At 41.3% G+C, this 21,566-nt stretch overlaps 1 protein-coding gene across 2 annotated transcripts in view; it reads left to right on the top strand.

Annotated features, from left to right (window-relative positions):
• BBS9 (Bardet-Biedl syndrome 9) overlaps positions 1-20,853 on the top strand; it is a 223,776-nt gene extending 202,923 nt beyond the window's left edge. Inside the window, exon 22 of one of the 2 annotated variants that reach the window (XM_035130062.3) lies at positions 18,667-20,853. In XM_035130062.3, coding sequence (XP_034985953.1) covers positions 18,667-18,707 — 41 coding nt within the window. In that variant the 3' untranslated portion in view covers positions 18,708-20,853. Of the gene's footprint in view, positions 1-1,230; positions 1,467-18,666 lie in introns of those variants that run through there. The other variant, XM_088653431.1, reaches the window with a different exon arrangement.
• Positions 20,854-21,566: the final 713 nt, after the last annotated feature.

Here is a 21,566-nt window from a genome sequence, read left to right as displayed (position 1 = left end):
ATGATGACAATCAGCTGGTGGTCTGGGCTTAGGTGCTTTGCGCACAGAGCTATTAAAGCTTTTGTCAATCAACTGATCGTCAGCATCTGCATACTGCTGTGGACAAAGCTTTGCTTACAAGCCCTTTGGCCTTGATGCATCTTTACCTGCCCCCAGCCTGGCTTGGCTAAAATGGTATCCCATGCCATTTTAGGAGGACAAACAAGCCTTCTTAGGCCCACAGGATGAAAATTTGCCATCCCTGTGTCAGCCTCACATCCACCCTGTGAGGTGGGTGAAGCTGAGAGACGGTGACTTTCCCAAGAGCACCCAGTGAAGACAAAGGCCGAGCATGAATTAGAGCCTGTGGGGACAAGAGAACATATGGCTGGCCAGGGTGCCTAGAGCCCAGTTCCACTTTTTCATGTTTGTGTTTATATTTACTGTTATCCACCCTCCTTTCTTATTAAAGGAGCGAGAAGTCTGCCAGTAAATCCTAGACTTTTGCTGCTGTGGTAGATCTCTGGTGCCTTTCTCATTTCTTTGCCAGTACACATCTTTGTGCATGCCACACAGTGAGATTGTGGCATTCTGCCTGCGTCTGCTGGCCATTCGCCTTGTTCCTCCGCACTGGTCTTGGTCTATCCGGTCATGGTTCCTGGTTCCTGTTGGGCCTTGGTTTGGAGCCAGGTGATGCTTATAGTGACTTGTTTTGGCTTGCTATCCATAGCAGACCTCCACGATTTCTTAATTAGCAGTGAGGTGAACCCTCCTACCTTACACTAAAAATACTGAAACAGAATATTCAATATGAATCTTGCATGTCAAACACTTTGAGGATATGACTGTAGACAGGCGGTTTTTGTCTTGCAGATTAATGTTTCCCAATGTGCAAGACTACTTCTTGCGGAGGTGGCTGTTAAAAAGAAAACCAAAAGGCTACAAAGTATTGCCTTCTTGCATGGATTGTTGGCCCCTGCCGACCAATACAAATATTTGTTCAAGGTTTAATATTGCATATTTTGACCTTTAAAAAGAACACCATTACATCACAGGGGAAACATAGACATTGACATAACATTGCAGTGCTTGGCTGGGAGGGAAGGAAGTCCCCCTTTATACTGATCAAAAGAACAGGGGGGGAGGGGGCTTTCTGGATGTGTATGTCTTACGTGTTGTTATATGTATGGTGTCGACGGCTCAGGACTGCAATACTTCAAGGACCGCCTCTTTCCTTATGAACCTACCCAGACCCTGAGATCATCTTCCGAGGCCCTTCTGTGTGTGCCTCCTCCTTGAGAGGTCTGGAGGGTAGCAACACGAGAGCACGGCCTTCTCTGCAGTGGTTCCCCATCTGTGGAATGATCTCCCCAGGGAAGTATGCCATCTGTGATTTTGTAATAACTGTTTCTTTACAACAGCAGCCCTGGGAAGAGGCAAGCCAATATAGAGTCAGGCAGCATTCTTTTTAAATAAGAACTCAGCTGACCAGAACTCCCTCTCTGACCAGAATGAAACAGTTTCTTTCAGCCCTTATAACTACCGTCTTGACCAAGCAGCAGGGCACCGTGACTAGATCTAGGAATGTGAACTGGATATTAATGCCAATTAAGGACAGCTATCAAAAAAACCTAAAAAGGTTGCCGTCTCTTCACTTTACACAGCACAGCAGTAGCAAGGGCACAACAGTAGTTCCCATTTCACCCCCCCCCCCCGTTTTCCCTTTAAAGAACTAAAATAGGGAAGCAAGAGGACTTCTTGCATTATTTGCATTATGCTTAATGGTGGCATTCCCCTTTCCTGTGCCAGCCATTCATAGCCATGTGTAATGCAACTGCATGAGTGGAACTCCCCTGAGATGCTGTACCAGTGAGAATATCCCGGGTGTTCTCTTACACAAATGTAACATCATGATTTTTAGCAGTGGTGGCTCATCTTCTTTAGGCCGAGAGCTACATCTATGCATGGTCAACATAGTGGGGGACACATGTCAAAGTGAGTTTTGTGAAAGTGTGCATAGGGAGAACTGTAGTTTTCAAGGTTGCCTTCCAAGTTCCTCTCCCATCAGCCAGTCCATGTGATTTGAAAACGTTTTTAGCATTCGTTATTCATTCCAGTTTTAGTTCTTTTTAAGGAGGGCAAATTCTGGAACAGTTTTGGAGTAGATCACAAAGACCTTTTGGCCTCAGAGAATCAGAGCAAGAAACTTGTGAGGGTAACCAGTAAAAAAAACCCTAAACCAACAAACAAACATTTCATAAAATTTATACATTGCTTGATTGTAAATGGGAAAAAATTGTAAAGCAGTTTACAAAATATAAAATAGTAAAATTGAGAAATATCTACAACCCTACTTTAAAATCTAAAATACTAAAACAGATGAAAATTATGTCATCTTTCATGTAGGTAGGCTTAAACAGGACAGTGAAGGTGATCTCAATAGGCAGGTTCCAAAGTGTAGGTGCTGGAACAGTAAACAATTGACTTCTTACAAATGTGGAACGGGATTATGTGGCACTTGTAGTAGGGCCAAATATTTGTTTTAAAATGAAAAATGCTAGGGGCATCCTGGCATCATATAGCATATAGCAAGGATCCACTGGAGCAGTTAGTAGAATAAAATTTAAAACAATATATTGGGGGGGGGAGTCCTTAAGTGGGCTAGTAACAGCTCATGGGCCCCAAGTTTACAGCTTTGCTGTAGTGGATGCAACAATTCTCAATAGCTCCTATCTATCCTTTGGATGTAACAAGATTTGTTTGTACTTAGAAAAATTTGGTACAAATCCAACAAAAAAATTCAAATCTGTTTCCTCTCTCTTTCATTTCAGATAGTGTCTATTTTCAGTCCTGGAAACACAGAAATTCAGCGCTGTTAAATTGCCCAAAGACTCTAGTGTTTTCAGTTCGTTTGAAATTGGACAACACATAATTTAGCCCACTTTAGTAGCTTGAGTAAAGCGAGGTCATGGTAGCATAGAGACTTTATTATTTCAGAAAAAACTGAAGTTTATGGGTGAAACAGATCAGAAACACTTGGACTGAAACTCACCTGCTTTCAATCTGCTTTAATAAAAAACACTGCATTTACAGTACAAATATCTCCAAAAGAAATGCTCTTGCTTCATGTTACATGTAGGTGAAATACTGGATGCTTTTTGCCTTTTCACCTACTGTATTTGTGTACACAGAGAAGTTTTAGCCCAGAAAAATAAAATAAAGGAAATGAATCAATTACTGTACAGTATATGATGATGCCATTCTTAGTGTAAAATTAAGCTGCTGGAATATTTTGTCTTCGAAAGCCACCTAATTTTGGTTCTTGTGTTTGTCAAGCTGTACTTCACTTTATCACTGTGGAAACATCCTAAGCATTCTTTGTCTTTATGAGTAGCTGGTGAAAATTATTATTTTGTTACTACTCTTACCTTAGCCTGTTTTCCCTTCTGCAATGGGATGCCTGCCAAGAGCTTTGGCTGGTGGCCCAGCGGCACCTCTGTCAGGACACAGATAGCCTAACCTCTATTGTCGACGCTCTAGGTTAGATTACTGCAATGCGTTGTGCATGGGGCTGCCTCTAAAGATGGTTCGGAAACTTCAGCTGGCCAGGTTCCTCACCGGGGTAAGATGGTTTGAACATACTACATTGATCCTGACCCAGCTGCACTGGCTTCCAATTAATTTCCAGGCCCAATAAGCTGCTTGGGACCACTCTACCTTAAGGACCACCTCTCCCCATAAAAATCAACTCAGGCCATGCGATCATCCTTTGAGGCCCTTCTTTGTGTGCCTCCTCCATGAGAGGTCCAGAAGGCAGCAACATGAAAACGGGGCCTTTTCTGCAGTGGCTCCCGTTTGTGGAATGCTCGCCCCAGGGAGGCTCGCCTGGCACCTTCATTGCATATCTTTAGGTGCCAGGCAAAAACATTCCTCTTCTCTCAGGCCTTTGGCTAATTTTTAAAAAAAACTATGGCCTTTTAAACTATGTTGGGGGAATAATAATAATAATAATAATAATAATAATAATAAATCATATAATTACACATTGTAAACGCGAGGAATTTATCAGGACTTTTATTCAAGGTACCCCATTCGAAGCTTGGTAATTGAACCCAGTATTAAAATATGTTAATGCGGGGTACATCTGCAAGGAATAACACCCCTTCAACTTAAGAGTAATTTCAGGAAAGGACCATGTGAGTGAAAAATTACTCTCATGGTGGTACAAGTGAAGCCTCATAGAAGAAAAGAGGCCTTGTGATGAGGTTTGGCTTATCCCACAAAGAACGAGCTTTGATATTTAGTTGTGATGAAAACATCTAGCAAGCCAGAAGCCAAGGCTAATAAAAATTTTGGAATTTCAGAGAATGGTTTAAGCCACAGTTGGAATTATTGTTATTGCTGCATTAAATCAGGATCCTCAAAATGCCCGGAGTTACTTTGACTGATTAACTGAAGTGGCCATGAATGAGAAAACTGTGGTGATTTGTCAGAGTGTGGTTTCAAACATACGGTTAGGTGTGGCTGTGGCCAGTACAGGCAGACATTGCTTTGGATGCTGTGGCAGATAGAGAACAGCATTTTTATAAATATATCTGGTATTTGCAGAATCTGGCAGGTCCAAGTTTGGTTTGGATATCTCTTATGTGTCTTGGCAGGCATATATATTGCCGTGTCCACAGAGCAAACTTCATTAATGGCTGAAGTAACACCTACTGGTGAGGCCCATTCAATCAGCTACAGGCAGCTATTGACTCATGGCTTCAATTGACTCGTATATCACTGAACTTTGTGACCACTTTCTGTTCCCAGCCCCGATGCCAGCGCATGTCAGGATTTGAACACATGCTGATTTTTTAAATTAGCCTTTCGAACAAGGTGGAACACTTCTACTCCGACTTGCAAGCTGATGAGAGATTTCACATTTTGTGTCAGAGATGATCAAAAGCTATTATTCATTTAATCTGCTAATTATATTGTTATTTTTCTTTAAAAGTAGCTGCCTCTCTTAAGTTCTCTCTCTCTGTGTGTGTGTGTGTGTGTACGGTACATGTACTTACGTATTGCCTGTGGCAGTTACTGCAGCCGAATGCAGAGCCCAGTTGGTTGCTCCTTCCCCAAACAAGCCTGATGTGAGCCTCTATTGAGGACCATCTCTGCTCCCCAGAAAGGGAGGCCAGCCTTGTCCAGATCCTTCAGTCATCCTTCCAGACACTGTTAGGCTCTGCAAACTGTGCACTAAATCCCCATACCCATTGGAGGCTGCTGATGTGATCAACAGAGGGAACTGTGGCTTGGGACTCTGGCATAGCTCCTTATGGTCTTCCTGTCCTTGTTATTTTAATTGTTTTCTGTTCATCTTTTCCTCAGCCACTTGTTTCCTTTACTTCTGCAGGCCTTCCTTTAGCTTTACAGGCCAGAAAGCAGACAGATATGTACTATTCATACTGTGATTTAGAATACTGGTCTTCCGCTGGTGGGTTGGGACCCACTAGTGATCTTAGGTTGGTCACAACAGGAGCATGGCCACCATGCAAATATATGGTAAAAAAAATCAAGAAATGGATCCCCAATTGCATGTTTGGGCTGAAAAGTGGGCCCTGGATCTGAAAAGGTTGAAGCTACCTCATTCAGAATGTCAAAAACCTTGGGCATAGATTATTGATTATATTTTGGATTGATTTTATCATTTTGTAGGTCATAAGCCACCTTGATATTCTTTATGAATGTGTAGGTTGTAATACTTAAATAAATAAGTATCTCATCAATCCTTTTATTGATGTTACTGTAGGTTTTTATTATTCTGAAGGGCTCAGGCTTAGAAGCAGTTTGCAGAGCCTCAAACAAGTTCATAGGAGACAATCTGGGGCCCTACTGAGCAGGAATAGGAGGGCCTTCTAAGACCAGTAAGCCCAGAATCTGAAATGAAATGACCCAACTGTACCACTTTTAGGAGAGGGGACAGTTATGCTATGGGCTTCCTAATTCCTAGGTCAGTCTCTTACCCACTACGCTACTTACGGTAGCTTCCAGTTGAAGCGGAAGATTATTAAAACCGTCTGCTAATAGTTGACTCTCTCAACTTCCTTTCTAAAATGATATTTTAATATTATTATTGTTTTGTTTTATACAAGACAACAGAGTCTCCAATCGCAGCCACTTCTTGCTGAGAGGAACAACCTATAATACATGAGAACAGCAGCAGGAGGGAGGTCTGGGTCAAATGCTTTGGGGGCTGCTCCCTTTGCTAAGTTTTGATATTGTATTTTTCTTTGGGATTGGCCATCGTCAAATCCGTCTCCATAATGTAGCTATGTACATTTCTTCCTGAAATGTCACCTGGAAAGATTCTAGTGCGCTTTTGGTGTTCTGTGTGAACTTTGTTGTAAAAAGTCTCCTGCAGAGAATGTCTTGAAATGCCTTGTGTAAAACCAGAAGGTCCTCTGAGAACAGTTTGGAGAGCTCAGGAAAGCAGTTCCCAGGGAAAGAAACATTTTAAACAGCACAATGCTGTGTGCAGCCAATATGCGACATGGTTATTTATTGCTTGGTTTCAAGTCTTAACTATGTCAACAAGTTTTATACAAAGCTTTTTAAATATATATATATATATATATATATATATATATATATGAAGTAATCAAAACTTTTCAAAAATGTTTATTGGCTCATTGATAGTAAAAGTGTAAATATATATTTTATTTATCCAGTTATTCATTTATTTTAGGACTCTTGCTGGGTAGCTGCATTATTTACTGGGCTTTGATCAGAACTGAGCTAATCCAAAGTGTCCTTTTGCTACTGTTCTTCACAAGTTGGGGCTCTGGTGTGATAGGTTTATATTTGTTCTTGCTAGAAGGAAATTAAACTTACTGTGCATAAAATTAGGGCAGCGTTAAATATCAGTGATTTTCATTTCCTGAAGTGAAAATTGGGGCTGTGTTGAATAAGCCCAGTTTTAGTTTTCTAGTTGAAAGCTGTGCTTTCAGGGGACTTGAAAAAAAAATATCTCAGAAATGTTCTGCCACTGAGAATGTTTACCTTCATGTTGGTTCACAGCCATTCGGTCCAGATACCCTCTCTGCTCCTCTCCCACCCTCAAAAGACAAAATGCACTTTCAAGCCAACAATTTAAGTATTTTTCCTGCCTTTGCTTGCTGCTGCTGTCCCCACCACCATCAAGGCCCTTGCCTAGTGTTGCTACTGACCAATAGGGTTGTTTTATGTTCTGCCCTGTATTTGTGACATGCAGAACAGTTTCCGTTCAGCTACATTTCGTCTTCCACCAAAATCCGTGTTTTTTGCTGTCTGCCATGGCAAAATTACACACTGCAAATTTGGGGGGGGGAAGATAATTAATTACTTTTATTTATGGATTGAAAGCAACAAAACTAGCAAATGCTAATCATACTAGCTGGATTGATTTCTGTTCCAGACATGGGATGAATATTGGGACAAACACCAGCAATTTCTGCTTCCATTTCTGTTTTCACTGGAATTGTCTGACATTCCTACTTGACAGTCACTGAACCCCTGCTGTTAACCTGCTAGGCAGTGGCGGTGCTTTTGGATTTACATGTAATATTTATTGCATTTATATAATGCCCTTCATCTGAGAATCACAGGGCAGTTTACAGTACAGAAACACAAAACTACATAACATAATAGCAAACAAAACACTACCAATAGAAAACCTGTCATTCAGTGCTTTGAATAAAGAAGAATTAGGGCTTAGTTTTAAGAAACATGAACTGGTATGTGAGATAATTTTGAATGCCTTTGTGAAAATCTGTATTCTACAGGGATGTGTTTCTCACACTTTTCTCACACCTTTATGTCAATTAAAGCATGTTTGTGCTTGGATCATTTGAGTGAATGAGAATATCAGTTGAAAAGAATTTATGTATATAATTTGCAATTTCATAAAATTTCCAAATTACCAGCTACAATCACTGTTTCCAAATTCACAAGCATCAAGTCTCTTTGTTCAGCCGTGCTTTGGGCTTCTGCAATAACCGGGCTTATTTCTCACCAGATCATGTAAACGGATGAAAGTTTTACTGTTCCCAAGCATGCTACGTCTACTAAAGTTTTACAGTTTCCTTTGCCCATTAGAAAACCATACTGCATTTTAAAATGTTACTTTCATCCCTCCTAAGACTTTTTTGCAGCCTCATTGACTTCAGCCAATGGTTTTCTAAGCCAATCATCAGATAATTGTCAAAATTACTTTGCAGGGGGCTGAGCTCCAGTTTTATAAAATGTGTTCAGGATCAGTCAACCTCTGATAAATCCTTAGTTACTTCAACACAATTAATTGCATGTAAGATACTGAAATTGTGGCATGGGCTTCCTGTTCCTTGAATTGTGGGGCTGATTAATTTTGCTTAAAGATATAGGCATACCTAAGCCCTGACCCGTTGGGCAGTCTTAAATTTAGCTATAAAGGAATTCGTAGTGTAGCAGAGAGCAACTTCCAGGAATATATATATATATATATATATATATATATAGAGAGAGAGAGAGAGAGAGAGAGAGAGAGAGAGAGAGAGAGAGAGAGAGAGAGATCTTTTTACACTGCAATCCGGAAAACATTTTTTTATTTTGCATTTAGATGCCATAATTATTGCCTCATATTTCAATTGAGAAATCTAACGTGTTCATAAATTCAATCATCTGTGCATACTAGGAAAGCTGTGAGAAATAAATACAGCTGTAAAATGCTGTTGAAGTAACTGCAATTTAGCACTGAATATTTAAGGAAGGAGTCCAATATACACAAACCATGTTCCTTCATAAATATCAATAAATGAATGCTTCCTGATTGGCTTATTGAAATTAACAGCTTTGTGACTTGCAGACAGTTGATACTCGTTTGAATTCTGACAAAATTAGTTACACTTAGGGCAATCCTAAATGCAGCTAGGGATAAGCAGAGCCACCTTTATATATCCTGCTCATTTGCTGATGAGGATGGACAAATTGGAGTGTTTTCCTCTTCTTTTTACTGTTCCGCTAGTTCTAGGCTGGCTGTGATCTACCCTGGCCCACTCCACTTAATCCTAAGCCCCTCTAGAAGTACTGATCAGGGAGTTAGGATTGTTCTGTTAGTTCACACTTAAATCCAGGCACCCCCAAACTGCGGCCCTCCAGATGTTTTGGCCTACAACTCCCATGATCCCTAGCTAACAGGACCAGTGGTCAGGGATGATGGGAATTGTAGTCCGAAACATCTGGAGGGCCGACGTTTGGGGGTGCCTGCTTAAATCCATCTTGGCTGTGAGCCTGGAAGACCTGCTCCCTGCCTTACATGCCTTTTCTTATCTGGCCTGGGAAGGTGGGGTCTGGAATGACTCCAGCTACAAAAGCTGAAGCTGCTGAAAAGGTCAGAGACCATCTTGGCTGTCTCAGATCATCAAGACTGAGCTTCTACAGCTGCTGCCTGCCATGAACCACCGTTGGCAGCAATAGCAGCAGATATGTTAGAGGCTTATGATAATAAAACTATCAGCCCCAGCCAGCATGGTCAATTGTCATGGATGTCATGGAGAGATCAGGTTTGGGAAGGCTGTCTTAGACTCAAGTTTCTTCAACTCTTTTGAACAAGCCCTTCTTCTAAATTTGTTTTGCCTTCTCTTGCCCCTGTACCGACAATCTATCCCATAGCAGAGCAAGCAGAATATGCTTTGCTGGCATGTGCAAAGATTTGTGGATCAGGGCAATGTTCTAAAACTGGCATTAGAAAGATGAATGGAACGAGACATCTCTGAGCCATCTTAATACCAGGAAAATCACCACTATGATTCTGCGAAAGTACCATTAACCCCAAGAAGCAGCTCTTCCCAAACCAGGTTGGGATAATGAGGCCAGCTGGGGAGCAGTCCCACAAACCCAGTAAGACTCTGTAAGTTAAGCAGTATGTGGACCGAGAACTCCCAGAAGTGCAAGCTGGATTTCGAAGGGGCAGAGGAACCAGAGACCAAATTGCAAACATGTGCTGGATTATGAAGAAAGCTAGAGAGTTCCAGAAAAACATCTACTTCTGCTTCACAGCAAAAGCCTTTGACTGTGTCGACCACAGCAAACTATGGCAAGTTCTTAAAGAAATGGGAATGCCTGATCATCTCATCTGTCTCCTGAGAAATCTCTATATGGGACAAGAAGCTACAGTTATAACTGGACATGGAATAACTGATTGGTTCAAAATTGGGAAAGGAGTATGGCAAGGCTGTATATTGTCTCCCTGCTTATTTAACTTATATGCAGAATTCATAATGCGAAAGGGTGGACTGGATGAATCCCAAGCCGGAATTAAGATTGCTGGAAGGAATATCAACAACCTCAGATATGCTGATGACACAACCTTGATGGCAGAAAGTGAGGAGGAATTAAAGAACCTTTTAATGAGGGTGAAAGAGAAGAGCGCAAAATATGGTCTGAAGCTCAACACCAAAAAAACTAAGATCATGGCCACTGGTCCCATCACCTCCTGGCAAATAGAAGGGGAAGAAATGGATGCAGTAAGAGATTTTACTTTCTTGGCTTCCATGATCACTGCAGATAGTGACAGCAGTCATGAAATTAAAAGACACCTGCTTCTTGGGAGAAAAGCAATGTCAAACCTAGACAGCATCTTAAAAAGCAGAGACATCACATTGCCCACAAAAGTCCATATAGTTAAAGCTATGGTTTTCCCAGTAGTGATGTATGGAAGTGAGAGCTGGACCGTAAAGAAGGCTGATTACCGAAGAACTGATGCTTTTGAATTATGGTGCTGGAGGAGACTCTTGAGAGTCCTATGGACTGCAAGAAGATCAAACCTATCCATTCTGAAGGAAATCAGCCCTGAGTGCTCACTGGAAGGACAGATCCTGAAGCTGAGGCTCCAATACTTTGGCCACCTCATGAGAAGACGCCCTGGAAAAGACCCTGATGTTGGGAAAGATTGAGGGCACAAGGAGAAGGGGACGACAGAGGACGAGATGGTTGGACAGTGTTCTCGAAGCCACCAACATAAGTTTGACCAAACTGCGGGAGGCAGTGGAAGACAGAAGTGCCTGGCGTGCTCTGGTCCATGCGGTCACGAAGAGTTGGACACGACTAAACGACTAAACAACAACAACAACAACAAGGCTTGTCAGTGCCCTTCTGGAGACATGCTTTAGCTGATACTCCTTCCTGTAACTTTGCACCCACTTCCAGGCATTCTATGAACTCCAAAATTTGAGGATCACTTTAGGAAACCCATATGTCATCTTTGCATGGCCTAGCATTGATTGCTAACAACAGGATAACCAAAAATTAACATACAATAAAATGCAAAGCAAAGTGCTGAGGCTTTTCCTCTTACTTTCATGTGACTTTTCTGTTCTTTTGAATAAAAGCCAAGAGTGACATTTATCAAGAGATTACTTGCGGGAGAAAGGTCTCACAGCATTTAAAAAACAATAACGCACACTATAGGTTAAAAGCAATGTGTGAAACCCAAGATTGGAAAATATGACATGAAAGTAATTTTCCCTGGCTATTGTTTTCAAGCACATCCCCCCCCCCCAAAATCCCCCAGTGCTTCCTCCTCTCGACTCCAAAGCAAAATGTCATCAAATTGTAAAATGTTATTGTATATTATTTCCAGAGCCGTTTATGGAAAGCTTGAATATTATTTTATTCTTCACACTATAATAGTCCCTTGTTAAAATAAGAAATGGCACATTTGATGAACAGTTCTTCACCCCTGGTTAGCAAGCACTGATGAACCTGCAGACCAGGGGTCAGCAAACTTTTTCAGCAGGGGGCCAGTCCACTGTCCCTCAGACCTTGTGGGCTATATGTTGCCATGATTATGACCCACATTTTTGGCAAAAACGCTTATTGGGACCAACCCCAACATTGCCCAAATGTGTGGGGTTTTTTTGGGGGGGGGGTTCCCTCATACACCTATGCTGCTTCCTCTGCGTTTTACGCGTTGAGTTATTATTTCTCTTGTAAGGCGGGGAGCTGAGGTACGTGTGCCATTCCTGTCAGCCCTGGAGAGTGTGTGCACATGCGTGGGTGAAGGGAGAAGCTGTTGGCCACGACAAGTCAGGCTGGCGCCGCTCAAGCAAAAACGTTCTTTCCCTGCATGCGGGAAGATGAGGCGACGGCTATTTACCTTTCCATGGCTTGCATTGTGTAGCTAACAAGCGGCCTCCCCAGCAGAGCACAGAACTGCTTCAGAGTACAGCCACCCAGGCGCTCCTTGCTTCCTCCGGCAGGGAGCACCGCCGCCAAAGACACCGATGGGTGTTGCTCCCGAGGCACCTCCAAGCCCGTCACTGCAACTGCCCTTCCTGAGGTCAGTCGCCGGCAGCTCCATGGTGGAAATCTGAACTGTGGCTCCTTTTCCCTCTCCCCCACCCCCACCCTGGAAGAAAAGATTGCTGTGCGCGCGTGACAGATAGAGAAGGGGCTTGTCTCAAGCGGCCGGCCGCCTCACATTTGACCCCCAAGCCTGACTGAGTTGCAGAAACCATCGCACGTGTGCACTATGCCGGCTGCCTGGATTCCCGGACTGTCTGTGGGCCGGATCTAGAAGGCAATTGGGCCTGATCCGGCCCGTGGGTCTTAGTTTGCCAACCCATGTTGTAGATGTTCTTCAACACAAACTGGCTGTGATAGGATAATAAGTATAAAGGCTGGGATTCCAAGAGCAACTTGGTAGTCATGTTTACTATCAGATGCAATAAGGTTTTCCACACATGCACACATAAGTTTTCCTATATAGTGGCCCAGTTTCTTTTTCCAATCCAGGCTGATGGAGCTTCTTCCTTGTAGAGAGCTTACAACAAAGATGAGCCAAAAACTCCCTGTTTTGTTTCACAGTTCTATTCGCAGACTGTGGCAGTGTGGGGACACTTTGGGAAATGATTTCAGGGGTGTGGGAGAAAACTTATCTGGGGAAAGCAACTTCGGCCGGGGGGGGGGGGGGAGAAAAGAGGCATAAATCCTGCAAAGTTTTGGGGCAGAAGAATATCATTATATTTGCAGAGTTAGAGGCTTACCTGAAAAAAGAGGGATTTGATCTCTCACAGCCTTCTTTTTTCAGATGTCGTTTTGCCACTGCCGCATATCCCCCTCAAAATGCATCTTTTGGATGGGTGCTGTGCTGTAATGTATCCACTTTCCTAGGCCATTTGAGAAAGAAAGTGCTCCCCGGGTGGGAAAGAGCCACTGGAGCTGCGAAAAAGAGCACTGCTCCCAATTGCAGCAGCAAAACTAAGTATTAAAAGGTGTGGGTGGGAGAGCAAGCCTAAAACCCTGTTTTTCACATTAAGCTCACCCCTTCTGGAAATTTAACAATACTAAAGGTAAAGATAAAGGACCCCTGACGGTTAAGTCCAGTCGCAGATGACTCTGGGGTTGTGGCGCTCATCTCGCTTTACTGGCCGAGGGAGCAGGCGTTTATCCAGTTTTTCTGGGTCATGTGACCAGCATGATGCAACGGAACAACACCGAAACCAGAGCAGTGCATGGAAACGCCGTTCATCTTCCTGCCGGAGCAGTACCTATTTATCTACTTGCACTTTGACATGCTTTCAAACTACTAGGTTGACAGGAGCTGGGACCGAGCAACGGGAGCTCACCCTGTCATGGGGGTTCGAACCGCCGAACTTCTGATCGGCAGGCCCAAGAGGCTCAGTGGTTTAGACCACAGTGCCCTTTACCACCACCACCCCAAAAAAGAGGTAGAGAATTTGTCATATATCCTTTATTGTCTGCCCTTGAAGTAGCAAAAAATTAATTTCTTGAACTTTTGGCTCAGCTTGTCTCCAAGCAATCTAGATCTTCTATACACCCCCCCCCCCACATGATTGTGTGGGGAAAGAGGAGCTCTTGTGAGTCACTACTGTGGTTGTGTATCTCTACTGCAATGTATGAGGAGGCTCTGTGCAACTGATTTTTACTTGTGGCTGTACATGTGGGACCAAGAAATCTTCATATACAGCCTGTCACTATTCAGGTTTTCTCATCTTGCACTTTGTAACTCTTGTAAAACAAATTTATCCCAGCCTGATTCTAAAATGTACTTCTCCAAGTTGGATCAAAACAGTGCAATACCTTTAACCTTGGTTTCACAGTGGCACTGAAGAGTCACAACAGCGTTTGAGACTGGAGTCAAAAAAAGAACAATGCATCTATTGAGTCATAAGCAAGGTTCTACCAAAAAGGAATTAGCATTTACCTTCTATTGTTTCAGTGCAAGAAGCCTATTGCTATATAGCCTCTCCATTTATTTCTGTAGGGCGAGAGCTAGTGCTTGTCTGAACACAGAGATTGATGCCCTGCATCCCTCCACTAAAATGAATTGGGAAGCTCCATGTGTGCATTGGAATTTCTACACCTGGAACAGATTGCTTAATTAGACATCGGTATTCAGTGCTTGTTGTTTCAAAATAAATCCAGTTATGCAAGGAATGAAGCATGATGATCTCTGTGCATATTGTGTGAGAGCTAATGTTTGTCGGCCTTGTACTTATTTGATTTCCCTCTTCTAAATTCAGTTACTATATTGTTTCATATTTTGTCTAGTTGACGTTTAGAGAACTATTCTCACATTACCTGTAGGTTTCACCTGTGATGCAGGCTATTCTTGTTAGCTTTTTTATTTTATTTTTTGAGTATATATTGTTCACATAAAGGAAACATACGCAATTATAATGGAGTTAACAGGAATATTAGCAGCCCAGCTCAGACTGCCGGAGGTTACTTAGATGGATGGCAGGGTCTGTCGTCTTTAGCAAGGAAGCCATGAGTTTTCAGTTGTGATGTATAAACTGCAGTCAGCCAATGTGAATGGAAAGCTGGTGTGTGTGTGTGTGTGTGTGTGTGTGTGTGTGTGTGTATGAAATTATAACACTTTATTTAAATAAGTTGTTGTAACTCGCATCTTGCAGGCAGATGCTTGGTGGCTGCTCTTGCAAAAAGCAATCGTATAAAACTGTTGGAAAATGTTGCCCTCAAGGTAATTCTCCCCTGTAGTTTTGTCTGTTGGTGAGAATAGTTGCCTGCCTCATTATTGAAGGAGGCTAATCTGATACGCCTCTTTGGTTAAGCAACCAACACTGAACAAAGTAATTCAACCAATATAGTGTCAATTCTTCTTGTAAAAAGTATAGGAAAGAATGTTTTAATTATATGGGGCTGAATGCTGCCATCTTTGCTTTTTCTAGCCAGTGGATATAGGGGAAAGACACCTGCAGTTCTTTCACCACCTTACTGTACATATACTGTCTTTATGGTTCATCATCTCACTCATTAGCTAACCTCCCACGAGGCAACTTGCTCCTCCAGTCCTTGAGTCAAAACCATAGTTTGCCCTTTCATCTGAACCATCAAACAGTGGCTTGCACATGCACTGCAATCCAGGATCATTATTTATAGTGTCTTTCTGACTACAATGTAGGAAGTATTCTCACCTTTAGGAAGTATTCTCACCTTACACCCTCAGTATAGCTTTAGCATAGACTTATTCTAAAACAAAGAGTGCTGGTCGGGTCACATCTTCCATTAGTGTTGTAAGCTGGATTGAGGGCGCAGGAAGAGAATGTTTAAGAGGTAGAAATGTCAAGTCATTAGCTGGTATCTGATACTCTGGTTGCTTTATAACTGGACCTGCGATTGCATCAGTTCATGTTGCTAAGTTGCTTCTTTTGAAGATAAATGTTCCCAGCCATAAGGTTATGGTAGGAAGATCTTGAAAGAGGCTCTTAAGAAATCTTTGCTTAGGCAGCTATTCTGTAAAATGAGCACAGAAAACATACAATCAACTAATCCAACAGAATGACTATGGAATTCTACACATAGCAAAAGGTTATAGTAGTATATTTAAATTTCTTTTGCGCTTTGAGGCTTAGAAAGTGCATTCCAGAAGTGGCGTGAATACTTATTTAAATAAAGTGTTATAATTTCATAGACACACAAACACACCCCTTCAGTATTTTCATACAAATTTCTTTAGAATAACCTTCCTGTGCATTTGCATTACTTGGGGCAGATTACAGCAATTAAAAACAAAGCTATCCCATTAAAAACCAAAAATTATCAGCGGATAAAAACATTCTTAAATGTCTGATTTACAATCCTATTTATGTCACCTTCATCACACACTTTAGACAAGTTACTCTCTTATAAATTGAGATCAGGGATCAATTGCTTACTCAGGATGGGGATAAGAAGGAGATAGTAGCCAGGTTTCTGCAACACACAAGGAGGATTCGTGAATGTTATACATTGTACAAGTGTTAGATATGCTTTTATTGTACTGAACCCTTCTGGAATCTTGTATATGTGCCAATAAAGGTTTGGGAATAGGTCTCATATGGTCACATAACTTTGATTGTCCTGGGGTCAACTTCTAAATTGAAAAGTTTCACATCTGACTTGGGGTTTTTGTTTTCTCCTTCTCTTTCAGAACCTAAGTTGATGAACTCACATTAGTATTGTTCAGTGGGCCCCAAATGCTATTTCAGTTTGTTCCTGTCCGAAGTCTCTGAAATAGACACTTTTTGGCGTATGTTCGTGGGAGAAAGATTATATGTAGAGAAAAAGGAAGCTGGGTCTTCCCACTAAAAATGTTGTTTTGTTGTTGTTAAGTGATTGTGAACCTTTTGAACAATAGATGCATTTTTAGAAGATCATAATTATATTATCATAATAATTGTAGCTTAGGGATTCTGGGAAATTTGCCAGCTTGCCAATGAGATGCCTAATACATAACTATGTACAATTGATTTCCTTTAAATAAGGCCCACCTGCACAAGAATCTTGTGATTGTAATATACTATTCTTCAGAATCAAAAATGGTTGCTAAATCTTCTCTTAGAAGGGGATGGCAGAAAGTGAAAATGTCCCAAGAAGTGAAAATATTTGTGTCAGAAAATGGAGAGAATTACTAGGGCTCTTATTTGAGTTCCATGTTCCCCTCTCGCTGTATAGAATTTCTAGAGCCCTCAGGTGATAACTGCCATTGATCCATCATTCTCCTATCATCAGCTAGTTTAATCATTATTAACATCATATATTTCTCTTGAGAAATCATAAATAATGAAAGAAAAGAGGCTCAGCAGCTCAAAGATTTAATTTCATGCAGTAGCCATCTTCCAGTAGCCCTTCCTCTTTAAAATGCGCTTTGCCATTATTTATCCATGCTGTGTTGTATCTTTCTTTGCTATGCTGTGGTCATGGTGGTTGTGGGAAATTTGGGTCTTGCTATTTCATTAGACCATTAAATCAGGCATCCCCAAACTGCGGCCCTCCAGATGTTTTTGTCTACAACTCCCGTGATCCCTAGCTAACAGGACCAGTGATCAGGGAAGATGGGAATTGTAGTCCAAAACATCTGGAGGGCTGAAGTTTGGGGATGCCTTAAACCATATGTAGTTTGCTAAATTCTAAATCATGATGTCTGTTGCTTTTGTGTTTTTATATTTGCATGATTTTAAAATTGTACATTTTGATAATGTGTCTGCTTTGTGTAGTTTTAATTATATTGTAGCTTTACCTGCCTCCATGACAACAGTAAACAGAATACCAGTGGATTAAAGAAATGACTCAATGAATGAATGAATGAATGATGCCATTTTCAGTAAATGTGCCTCTCAAATATTTGTCTTCTAGATTTCAAACTGATTTCCCCCCACCCCAGCAACTTTTTCTGTGTGTATATGTGTTTTCATTCTCTTGATTAGTATTTGTGGTTCTTCTCAGTTTATTATAATCTGCCCTTTTAATTAACCTACTGCTTGACTCTCTCTTCCTGACAATTAATGAAGTTATTAAATGAGACAGCATCTTATGGTGATCCCTGCAGCACCTCAGCGTGTGCTAACAGCACAGAACAAAAGAAGGTCCATCGCAAGATGACCTTTGCCAGTCCAACCCAACTCTCCACATGGTCCTTTTAATTGTCTTTTGGAAAGCAGACACTTTGGAGAAAGGAGCCTCAGAGACCCTGGGGGAATTAATGCTCTTGCTGAGACTTCATTGCTTTGGTCTTTTGTGTCACCACAGTGTTTTTCCATTGAGCTGCTGCTCTTGATTAGCCTTTGAGGTGCTTTGCATCTCTCTCTGGCTCTAGATCCTCTGTAAAGTTTGTTCAATTTCTTAACAACACACCCAGCCACTTTCTCATGTGACCAAATTCTTAAGAACCAAAAACGACGGAGAAGTTGGGATGGAGGAATTGAAATCTGAATTGAACTATTCACCATTTATAGATTCCAGTTTCTCTTCCAAAGGCAGCTTTATTATTCCCCCTCCTTGCACTGTCAACATAAAAGGCGGAATTAATGGAGAGATAATTTTAAAGAAACCATCTCCCTGACTAATGGGTTGTTATAGCCAGTCCTCCCAAGGTGTCAGCCAGTTATAAAGGAACAGCACTTTAAAAATATGCCTCTGGAAAGTTTATTCGTTCTCTTATCTCTTCTAAGGTTAGGTACACTTGGTCAAAGGGGCATAGAAGAACTGAAGTGCCTCTGTAATTTGCAAAGTAGTGGAGTACCAGGAAATTAAATTACTGGAAAGTATTGACTTTGGTGATACTCAGGACTTTGGCAGGCAGTAGAATTGCAAGGTATTAACATCAAGGCTGCTAGGTATAACCACATTTAGACATAATCTTCTTTCTTTCTTTCTGTTTCTCTCTAGATTTGCCACAGGATGAATTACAGGAAGCAGAAAAGCCATGAAAAGCACAAGGGAACCCTCAGGAGGATATTTAAAATCTGTGCATTTACAATCCAGCAGGAACAATTTATTTTCCTCTGTAGTGAACACAACCAACCTCAAGAAGGAAGTCCACTAACAGTGCAAAACGCTTACAATTGCATCCAGGCACTTGGCTATCCCTTACTTTTGACACACTTTCTTATTAACAGGTTCTGGACTACTTACCAAGCAGTCATATATGTATGGGGTTATAAGTGCTCTTTAGAAATTCTGATGATTGATCAAAGACTTTATATACCAAGAAATGCACGTTTGCACACAAACATTTCATGCATATATCTCAATTTTTAGGCCTCTCACTGCCCAGTCTGACTTGAGGATTGTTAATTTTGCCCTAATGTTACAGCTTTGATAAAAGTTAACAATCTCCCTGTCCCCCTTCAGCTAATGTTACTGGACTTACTATTTAATATCCTCAATACATGTTTCCCTTTTCCGGCTCCCTCCTGATGTTATTCTTGATAGTAAAATCTTCAAACCTGGCTTTTGGAAGTCCTGAAACTCAGGAATATAAAAATGAGACTGGTTTAATTATTCATTTATGCCTCAACCAAATATTTTACAGAATTCCAAAATCTGATATACATCTGGTGGGCAGATTCAGAGAGTGGATTTTATTTTAACTATGTAACTTCATTGCACATATCTGCCAGTCTCAACTTTCAGGGTTCAATCCTAAAATGTTGGTGTTTGGATATGAAATAGCAGATTTCATACAATCTTGAGTTTGAGAGTTGCAGCCCTAAAACGTCAGGCGTTGGCTCTAAAATTGAGTATTTTATATATGATAATGTGCACAAGAAAGCATTTGAAAGGACTAGTGACGTCAAGATGAAAATAGGGTTAATTCAGGAACATGTACCATTGTGTGAAAATAACTCAGGTCTGGCTCCAACACTACATGCTTTAAGGCATATGCTTCTACTTTTGTTTTGGTCTAGTTGGTGCACCACAGATTACAAAATGAAGAAGCCACTGAAAGTATCTATCAAGGATTGGGTGCAGAGATAAGTACCAACTGACCCACCTCAGAGTAAGCATATACTGTTGGCAAGGACTAAGTTATGGGCAAAATACAGCCTGTTAATCGCTTTAAAATAAGCATATGCTTAACTCTTCCACTGAAATAAATGGGACTTAAATATACTTTATTCGGGCTGGATCATGCCCAATGTCATTGTCATTTCTTCCATTTTGGGTCCTGTGAAAAATCACTACATGATTACCATTTTTCATTGTATAATTTTGTCTTCTGCAAAATTGGGCACATTTCCAATTCATCTTTTTCTTTGGCCTGTGAATACAGGAGGAGAAAGCACCTCAGTCTTATCTCTGTCACTTTGTCTGTAAACTGGCTTGTTTTGAATGTTCTGCTCACCCCCCCAGCATCCACTTCCTGTTTGTATTCAGTCAGATCAGGGTTAGGGTAGCCTATTTGCAGTGGCTGATTTAGTATTCAGCTGCAGTAGTGCTATAAAGTGAAGTTGTATCTGTCCCGCTTTTTGCTAACTTAAGTTTTTTTCTGGCAACTCACATTGTAACTGTAGACTCTTGGCTAGCCAGGTGCTCATATTTAGGTTTCTATAGAGGCCTTTGGGGGGATGTATTTGGGACTAAACCCAAATCAGTGGTGCAGATTTGTTTAGTGTTAGTTTGTGCAATATTGCAACCTTTGGATTGGAAGTAACAGTTCAGTGTTGGCTGCCCCAGATCTCATTCTGATGCAAGAGAATGGTTTGCATTATAGCATCAACACACTTTGGGCAAGCTTTTATTTGTGTGTCATATCTCTTTAGATGCTGCTTTGTTCTCTTCCTGCTGCTGGATCTTTGTTTCAAGATGGCTGGCACAGTTTAACATGTCTTTAATGGTGAGGGCCTCATCTTGAGGGTGTGTGGGTAGGACCCAGATTTTAGGCTACATTCCTTCCTACGCATTTTCCTGCAGGAGAAAGTTGGAAACTCATGAAATGGACCTGTTGTGTATTAACGGGAAGCACGTGTGTGTATCTCTTTCCCTGTTTCAGGGACCACTGAACATCCAGGGGGAACTAATCAATTCCCTAAGCTCTTCAGTTTAAACATTAAACACAGTTCTAAAATCCTCTTTTGTGGTCACAGTTCTCTTCCAGATAATTCTGATAAAATGTCCTATTTTGCCACTCTTTATTGTTGCACGTGATGGCGTGCCTGCGGTTACTTTATTTTTAAAAATGATAGTGGTGCTTGATTTCTTCCTGAGCAACTTCTTTAGAATTTTAAATGTCATTGTTTTTCAGAAGAATTAGGTCAGTATTTCACAGAAGTACCAGTAAAAAATAGAATTAGCAACCGAAACCAAAAACACTCCCCTACACTGCACTCCAGCTATAGTGGAAGGGACAGGTGGACTTGGGGAAGAAAATAGGTCCGTTACATTGTTGTCATTCCCCTGATGTGACAGATCTGGGGGTCTGGGCTTTGAGTTCACACTACGTGTCTGAACATTCCTCCATATTGCCCCATGTCAAAGATACTGTGTCAGGGAGAAAAATTCCAGTCTAGCCTTTGCCTTGATATCAAACTTTATATATATATATATCTAGAAAGGCTTTTTTGTGAGAAAGTTTGCCATCATGAGAGACTCCACTTGCAGGTTGAATTGTTACCACTTTCATTAAGACCATTGCAAAAGATGCTTGGGTCAAGCAAATGCTTTGCCCAACTTCATATAGAAAGACTAGAAGCAGAACTACCAACTTTAATGATGTTCAAGTCCATTTTCTCCCCAGGAACAAAGAATGCAGTAGGTAGGTAATATATCCCATAGCCACGATTGCC

This window comes from Zootoca vivipara, chromosome 11, assembly GCF_965207765.1.
Source record: "Zootoca vivipara chromosome 11, rZooViv2.hap1.1, whole genome shotgun sequence".
Taxonomy (NCBI): domain Eukaryota; kingdom Metazoa; phylum Chordata; class Lepidosauria; order Squamata; family Lacertidae; genus Zootoca; species Zootoca vivipara.
The sequence above is the reverse complement of the archived record's forward strand: the minus strand, read 5'-3'. Positions and strand labels throughout refer to the sequence as shown.